This window comes from Carassius gibelio, chromosome B11 (assembly GCF_023724105.1).
Source record: "Carassius gibelio isolate Cgi1373 ecotype wild population from Czech Republic chromosome B11, carGib1.2-hapl.c, whole genome shotgun sequence".
NCBI classification, from domain to species: Eukaryota; Metazoa; Chordata; class Actinopteri; order Cypriniformes; family Cyprinidae; genus Carassius; species Carassius gibelio.
Genome location: NC_068406.1, coordinates 6,507,606 through 6,516,404, shown reverse-complemented (window position 1 = coordinate 6,516,404; position 8,799 = coordinate 6,507,606). Strand labels below are relative to the sequence as shown.

Below are 8,799 nucleotides of genomic sequence, written 5' to 3'. Positions count from 1 at the left end.
GTGTGTGTGTGTGTGTGTGTGTGTGTGTGTGCGCGCGCTAAATATGAACATGATCATCCAGTCCGGTGGGTGGCGCAGGTCATTAATGTATCCGTCTGAACATCAAGACTTCTTCAGTCTGTGGTAGTGAACGGGAAGTGCGGAGTGTGTACGTGCTTTTGAGCTGAGAGAAATGACGCGATCAGAAAGTCTGATATTTGTAGTCGTTGCGGGAGGTGTGTGCGTCTGCTGTGTGTGAATATTGTACGCTTTGTCTGGAGAGGCAGAAGACGGAGAGTTGTGGTTCATCTCCATCTCATCAACTGCTACTGCAAAACAAAACCGCCTCTTGTAATAAAGATGTCCAGGACGAGCCATAAGCGCAGTAACGTTAAATGATCTCTTTGCAGGGAATCTAGCAGGTAATGTGCATGTGAGGAATATTTAGAGGTGTCTGTGTGCACTATGGTCTTTCAAGATGTGTTTTTCTGATTTAATTTTTTTTAATTAGATTTTATTATTTATCGTTTTGTTTTGTCAGTTTACATACTATACTTAATCATTTTTTTAAGAACAGTAATTATTTTATTATTATTGTCCATGCAGATTTATGGCAATATTAATTAAAAAAATATTGACTGTATAGTATATTTGTACTCTTAAAAAATATCCGCGACATTTTGAGATAACTAGTGAATTAGGGCAAAAAATAACTTAAGCCTTTGATGTTCTTTGATCTGCCTTAAAGGCCTGTTCACAACTACACGGATTTCAAATATTTAGCTTGCAATTTGTATGCATTTATTTCTTTTTTCCCCTTCTTTGACCAAAGAAAAAGTGGCAGACCGGCTGAATGAAAGTGCAGATTCATTCTCTTACAGTAGGTGGCACTTACAGAAAATAATAAATATAGCAGTTACCCTGGTTAACCAAGTAAACACTGGTTACACAAAGCAAAGCTGCTCAAAGCAGCAGCTTTTGTTTCTAATAATTAATGTACGGCCACAATTACAAGTGAATTTACACCAGCACATTTTTATTTTTGGTTAAAGTTTAAACTTTTAAATGCAGTGAAATGTGCAAATGTTTCTGTTTCCTGTCTTCTGTATTCATGCATGTATGAATAGAAGTCGATGGAATGAAAAATTGTAATGTGACCAGCCCTTAATGCATCAGGGCGCAGATTTTTGACCAACAGAAATCTGCTTGGCTTGAAAGTGTTTTCTGTGTGAGCCGTGCTTCATACATTACTACACTATTAAGAATGGACAGTGGCCCTTTTTCGGCCACAAAATTTAGCAAATGTGACTCCACCTAAACCTGCTTATCATGGAGAATTAAGTCAATCAAACAGCATGTGACAAAAATCTACAATCTTATCGGCTAGCCAGTTTTCTTTGCAGTGCAATGGAAAAAGAGATCAGACGAGCTGGGTCTGGTTGCATAAACTGTTTGGACTAGTCTGAAAAAGTTAGTCATCTAATTGTTTCTTCAAGTCTGATCATAACTTTTTAAATTCAGTTTTGGAAAAGGTAGATTGGTCTTATTTGTATTGGAAAAGTGAGACTGGTTACCTGAACGGGCCCATTAACTATGGAAGCCCATTTCGGTAATTGCGGTAAAAAGAATTGTGAGTTATGAAGACTTTATTTTCTCAGAATTGTGAGTTATAATGTCAGAATTGGAACAGATGAACTTGCAATTGCGAGATTAAAAAGTCCCAATTATTTTGTTTTATTTTTTTATTCAGTGGTGGAAACAGGCTTCCATAATTAATGGACGTTCATTGAAATTCAAATGCTTTAGTGCACCAAACATCCTTCTCGTTGTGAACAGGCCTTAAGGTTGCACGCATTTTAATCAAGGCTTGTTTTTAAAAGTGGTATGATTTCCTTCTGTCCCTCAGTGACATCATGAATTTTGTCCGTCTTGTGTGTCGTCACAAGACAGCCCTGGCGCTCGGTGTCTTCTTCCTATTCGCCGTCGTCCGTTTGTTCCTCGCCAAATGTACGTCTGAGACGCTGAAGCCGGCTGAGTCCCCAGGTGTGGCGCCGCGGGCCGAGTCACATCAGAAGCAGCCGGCAGGACCTCCTCACGCCAAAGAGCTCTCCACGTTCCTGGTCGTTCTCATCACCACGGGCCCGAAGTACACGGAGCGACGCAGTATCATCCGGAGCACCTGGCTGACCAAACACGACCCCGAAGTGCTCTACTGGTTCGTTATTGGCACCGAGGGTTTACCTCCGGAAGACCTCCAGAACCTCAGAACCGAGCAGGTCCGTCACCATGACCTCCTCCTGCTCCCTGAGCTCCGGGACTCGTACGAGAACCTCACGCAGAAACTGCTTCACATGTACTCCTGGTTGGACCAAAACGTGGCGTTCAAATTCGTTCTGAAGGCCGACGACGACACCTTCACCCGCTTGGATCTCCTCAAGGAGGAGCTGAAGACCAAGGAGCCCAGCCGACTCTACTGGGGCTTCTTCTCCGGCCGCGGGAGAGTGAAAACGGGTGGGAAATGGAAAGAAAGTGCGTGGGAACTGTGTGACTACTACTTACCTTATGCCCTGGGTGGAGGCTACGTGATTTCCGCTGACCTCGTGCACTACGTACGTCTCAACGTGGGGTTTCTGAAGACCTGGCAGAGTGAGGACGTGTCCTTGGGCGCCTGGTTGGCCCCAGTGGACGTGAAGCGGGTCCACGATCCGCGCTTCGACACGGAGTACAAGTCGCGTGGCTGCAGCAATAAGTACCTGGTCACTCACAAGCAGAGTTTAGAGGACATGTTGGAAAAGCATCAGACACTACAGCGAGATGGGCGTCTGTGCAAAGAGGAAGTCAAACTTAGGCTGTCCTACATTTACGACTGGAGCGTCCCGCCTTCCCAGTGTTGCCAGCGGAAGGATGGCATCCCCTGACTCTTTGTCACCCTTGATCAGATGCATTTTTTTCATTCGCTATTTATTTATTTATTATCTGTGTTGTGTGTCGAGCTGAAACAGCATTTCTTAACCTTTTGAAAAGGCTTTTTAAATTCGAAACGTGGGCGATGATGTTACCGAAAAGCTGCTCTTTTTGAGATCTACATAGGTTTTCCCTCATTAGGTTGTTTCGAAGTGGAGTCAGCTTGTACGGAGAGCCTCTGGGATTTTGGGGGAAATTAGATATTTCTGCTGTATTCTCTGCATACACTTTCTGTACTTGACGTCCACCCATAGAATTGTCCATCTTATCCATTCATTTATATTCCTTAGATGTTTAGAGCATATCTTTTGAAATAAATTTACATGGATAAGAAAAGGAATGTGCCAGACTGAGAGGAAAGAAACTTGAAGATAAATGTTCATAAAGTATTTTGACGAGAACCTGAGATGGTTTTCTTTGTGAGTGTTGCTCACAAATCTGCCATATAATTATAAAGCCGTCTTGAAGATTAGAGAACTTGGCCGCCAGGTTTGGCAGTATTTCTAGTATTTTATGTGTTGTGACTGAATTGTAAATAATGTACCTCAAATTTTATTAAATGTTTCTGTTGTGTTTTTACACCAGATCAGTCTCCTTGTATGATTTTTTTTTTATAAAAGAGTAGTTTTAATTAAAACCATGTATTAGGATGTGATCATATTTACCTTTGCACAGTGAAACTCTGTGGGACAAAATGCATCCATCTCGATTAAAAATAGCGCAATGTGTAATTCTGCATTTTATTATACAGATTTCACATTGGATTCATATTTGTTTAAGTTTTAACACCCAAATTCGCCATGTTGAGCAATTTAAAGCTACTTTAATTTGAAGTGACTTTGTGCATCACAACACTATTGATAAATGGACAGTGAACAGTAGATTTTTACCTAGGTTTCGCTAATGTGACCACGTCTCAATTTGAAATCCATGTCCATGTGAACTGGAAATTGTGACCAACTTCAGTTTTGTGACGTATTTTCGAGTGAACAAGAATATAGAACAGTGGACAGGCTTGATTTTTAGTACAGTCTCTTGCTCACAGCATGGGCTGGGGAAAAAAGCTCATTTAAAAGTTTTTAAATGATACAAAAAGTCGCCCAGGCTTTATAAAAAAAAAAAAAAAAAAAGTGTCTCAAACAGCTCCAGGGGGTGAACAAAGTCTTCCTGTAGCAAATTGATTGGTTTTTTTTTTTTAATATTTAAGACACACTAATAGCTTGCGCTCACTGCTGTACACGGAAGCGGCTTCGGGCGGATGACGTATAAGGCTGGCGTTGCACATGCGCCGCTCAGAAGTGATGAACATGGAAGCGCAGCGGAGAGATCAAAGCAAAATGGTCACAAATTCGATTTAATTACTAATTAGTACGAAACGAGGATTTGTAAAGAAGAATTTCGGAGGATTTCGCTGACCTCAGACGTCATGCTCCCGAACTGCTTCTGTGTACAACTGTTGGTGCAAGATAATTAAAGTGATTATTACATTTTGAATATTGATATTTTTCTTACAAAAACACATTGATTCACTACAGTGGGACTGTGTTCACCCCTCGGACCCGTGTGAGACACTTTTTGTTAAGGAGGGGCGCTTTTTATTTTACTTCTTTTGGACTGATGCACTGCAACACCCACTGAGTGCCATTAAACAGCTTGAAAGATCAAAAACAGTTTTTTATATAACTCTGACTGTATATACATCTATGATGACTTCAGGGTGAGTAATTTATGTGCTAATTGTCATTTTTGGGTCAACTAACCCTTTAAAAGCCATTTCAGATATGGTTGCGGTGAGAGAGCGCAACACAAAATGACTGAATCATGCTGATGATAATGATTCCCTCTGACAGAACAAAAAGCAGTTCTTTGAGGAAATGTATTTTATTGTTTTCGTAGTTCTTCTGTTGGTTCAGTAGCCTGTGATGGTGATGTGTCTCAGGTTGTCCCGCACTCGAACAAACTCTGGCATGTTTTGTAGGTCCTCTCTGCGTCTCAGCTCTTCCTGCTCACACTGTAAGTAAAGAATCACAGGTCCAATGAGTCTCCGAAATACTAATAATACAGAATAAAAAATCTCTTTTTTGATGGTACATCACTGTACAAATGTTTTGGGTAGGCAAGATTTTTTTATGTTTTGTACTCATTAAACATTGTTGTGATTGTAGTCCTCAAAGTATGATTCACTGACAGCAGTGTTAAATGCCTTTGGTTGAAAAGTTCTGGCATGAAACTCTAGATGGTGCAGTCCGATAGATCTAACAAAGTATGACATAATGACATCATTATCACATGACACAGCTGATTGGTTCTCTCCTGCATGAGTAGCCAATAAGCTCTCTGCTCAACATTCAAATATTTGACAGTGTTTGCTGTAGCAGTAGCAGCGCACTTCGGAAACCCTCCCCCTTCCCCAGCTCCACCTGTATAGATCTGCTACGAGGTGATCATGTATGCTTTGGGAGGTTATTCCAATATTCTTTACATGCTCACAGCAGTATGTTGTGGATGTATTGGCAGTAGCACATCTCGGTACTTGCTCTGCAGCAGTTCCACCGAGACCAAACACATTAACATTCTCATGAATATTACCATCCCAGTCCCTCCGAAAGTCGTCATGACAGAACTGACATCATGCATGAACACCTACAGCCAGGAGTCTCTGGCGTCTCTTGTGCAGCTCTTGCTCGAGGTCAGACGGCGGATGTGAGGCTTGTTCTCTCTCTCTGTGCTGCTCCAGTCTCCTCTGTTCCAGCACCCGCTTCAGCTCTGGCTTCTCTTCAGGCAGGAGACCCCTGCAAACAGTTTTCAGTGACACCTCATCTGTTTATTAGCAAAAAACGTGATTCATGCAATATAGTAGAAATTCATTTCTTGAAAAGTTTAAACATATTTATCTCTCACTTGATTGTTTACACTATTATTAGGAATACAAATATTTAATATAATTTTCCAAAATATGGCAATTGTAAATAAAAAAATACTTAAAGCCTAATGTTAATGTAATCTATTATAAACACACCTTTCCAGGTAAGTACCAAATGTGATCCTGGACCCCAAAACCAGTGTAGATAAATAAGTAGCACAGGTATCTTTGTAGCAATAGCCAGCAATGCATTATATGGGTCAAAATTATTGATTTTACATTTATGCCTAAAATCATTAGGATATTAAGTAAGGAGTATGTTCCATGAAGATATTTAGTAAATTTCTTATTGTAAATATATCAAAACTTCATTTTACATAAAATGGAATGCTAAGAACCTAATTTAGTTGACTTTAAAGGCAATTTTCTGCGGGTGTTTGTTTTTGCTGCCGTCTTCAGTAGTTTGTTGTTCTTGTACTGGGTCTTTTTCAAACTAATCAAAAACCAAAACCGAAGTACAATGTGGGCTTATAATTTTTTAATGTCGTCAAACGTGATTTTTAAGAATTCGGACTCAAGAGTTCGAGATTAGCCTGTTGGTGTTGCTGTTTTCTGTGTGTCCTGTAGATCTCAGAGAAGTCTGTTGTGATTCTGATGCTCTGATCCCTGTGCATTGGCCTTTACTCATCCACACATAATTGAAAGCACGGCCTCAACACACACCAGATCTCAGAAGCGCCCTGTTTTGTATGAGTCAGCTGTAATAGACTGCTCATTTCTTACAGCGTCTGGGCTGTTGTCATTTCTAGCTCACCATCTGTGGCTGACTAGTAGTTCACGATGTAAAGCTCTTCGACTGGAAGACTCCAGGACAGGGTTGAACAGTTTCCTCGGCCGGATGAGATCGTCCTGGCCTTCAGTAGTCTGCTGAGATGCAGTAGAAGCACAGCTGGAGCTTTCTGATGGATGTTATCAAGAGATGTGAGGTTATGAATGTATGGGCTCTTTCATACAACTGTTTTTGAGAAAATCATACAGGGATTAAAAAATACCTAAATACCTGTTTTCTGATTCTTCTGTCCCATTCTTTGTGAAACAACCTTATAGAAAAAAAGATAATTCAGATTGTTAATTGTATTATTTCTGCTCTATTTATATATGTTTTTATTTAATATATGATCACTGAACCTTATTCTACAACTGTACTATTCATGTTTTACATATGTATAATAAAATCATATTTATTTACTAACATAAATCAATACAAAGTAGACGACAACGAAAAAAGGAAAATTAATTAAAAAACTTATTTGTGTGTTTAAAAAAAAAAAAATTATGCATTTAGCGGACGCTTTTATCCAAAGCCACTTACAGTGCATTCAGGCTATCAATTTTTAGTGTATTCGTTTATTTTAATATATTATTAAATTATCTAACAATGTAATATCTCGTAGATTTTTTAAAGAAATTATTTAATGTTATAATTATAAAGCATTGTAACCAATGCCAAACTACTACTTACTGTTCATAACAATATCAGTATTATATTTGTTAATAATTATTTTATAATCATTTTAACAAATTATCTCATTCAAGGCATGAAATTTGATGTGAAATAAATAGCTATTCTAACTAATATTTACATTTTTAAAGTTCATTTCTGGGAAAACATGTGGTCCCTTACATACAGTAATGAAATCTGTAAGCAGCAGGCTCAATCTTACCTGTGTTTTGTAATATAGCAGCATACTGAAGCCCAGATCTGTCCGCAGGAGTTGCACGGTACGCTTCTCAAGGGCACAAACACAGTTTTAAAGGTAAAGCTGGATGCTCCACAGCTTGATGCATTGAATGGCATCAGATTAGCTGCGTAACACACCTCGGGATGATGCCCATTGCCCAACAGATGGTGGATTACATAGAGATTCAATCCCACTTAGAAGCTACCTGCTTTGTTGCTTACAAAAATGGAGCTACTAAGACCTATTCTCTCAATATGCAAGCTGAAATGTGTTTATAGTGGATTTGTTTAGCATTTGAACAAGATTAGTAGATTCTTCTAAGGGTCCACATGGCATTTTTTGATAACAGGAGAACAGCTTTACCATTAATGGTTTACGAGACCATGACAGAGTGAAGGTAGACACTAATAGCTTACTGTGGCACTGCACTAGGACGTACACACAGAAATAAAACATGCCAACACAGCGGCTGCCAAGTACTGCCAGACAACAGCTGAGCACAGCTTATGGTCCCTTCCTCCTGCCAAGTACACTGTCATTGAGAGACGCTGCAGGAGGCTATTAGAGACAGACGGGCGCAGAAACACTCAGTCTGTGTAACTCTGGGTTCAGCACTGACTCCATATTAAAGTAGCCCTATCTTTAGATCACTTGAGGATATCTGTAGGTTTGCTGCACTAAATTATGTTTGAATCATCAGACACACTTGACAGTTAAAAGATGACAAAAAAGAGAACAGCTCTTTTCAGAAATTTTGCTGCATTAAATAGTTTGTGAGCTTTACTTTGTAAAGAGATAACAATCAGTCAAGTAACAATACATTAACATAAAAAGGTTAAATATTACTATTATTAATCTATTATTAATTTATTATTACTGAACATATAATAAAATATTATAATATTATTAGTAGTAATAGTAATAATAGTAACAATAACAATAATGGTAATAAAATATCTTTATATATATGTGCGTGTGTTTTGTTTATTTTTAATTTATTAATTAGTATTATTGTCTATTATTATTAATGTGTGTGTGTAGATGTTAAATATTTTGATTTAATAATTTATTATATTTTGAATATTATCATCGATTATTATTAATAAGTATAATTTTATATAATTAAAAATATATAACATTATTGAATTGTATCAAAAAAGGTGCATCATTTTATAAAAACATCTAAAATATATTTTATTATGATTATTGATAATGATTCGTAATAATGTACATTAGTTGTATTAGTAGTAT

At 38.4% G+C, this 8,799-nt stretch overlaps 2 protein-coding genes across 3 annotated transcripts; one reads left to right on the top strand and one right to left on the bottom strand.

Annotated features, from left to right (window-relative positions):
* The first annotated feature begins 113 nt into the window (after positions 1-113).
* Positions 114-3,527, top strand: b3galt6 (UDP-Gal:betaGal beta 1,3-galactosyltransferase polypeptide 6). The gene is made up of 2 exons (XM_052569916.1): positions 114-401; positions 1,886-3,527. Exon 2 carries the CDS (start codon positions 1,893-1,895, stop codon positions 2,895-2,897), a length of 1,005 nt encoding a protein of 334 aa, XP_052425876.1. The 5' UTR covers positions 114-401; positions 1,886-1,892; the 3' UTR covers positions 2,898-3,527.
* Positions 3,528-4,473: 946 nt separating this feature from the next.
* Positions 4,474-8,182, bottom strand: si:ch211-160o17.6 (protein FAM107B). 2 transcript variants are annotated; one of them, XM_052569918.1, is made up of 5 exons: positions 7,531-8,182; positions 6,867-6,906; positions 6,621-6,765; positions 5,533-5,735; positions 4,474-4,954 (listed from the first exon to the last, which is right to left on the bottom strand). In XM_052569918.1, the coding sequence occupies exons 1-4, from the start codon at positions 7,552-7,554 to the stop codon at positions 5,573-5,575; spliced, it is 372 nt and encodes a 123-aa protein (XP_052425878.1). In that variant the 5' UTR covers positions 7,555-8,182; the 3' UTR covers positions 4,474-4,954; positions 5,533-5,572. The 2 variants fall into 2 exon arrangements, with proteins under 2 accessions (XP_052425878.1, XP_052425877.1); XM_052569917.1 differs by having other exon boundaries at positions 5,591-5,735; positions 7,531-8,167.
* Positions 8,183-8,799: the final 617 nt, after the last annotated feature.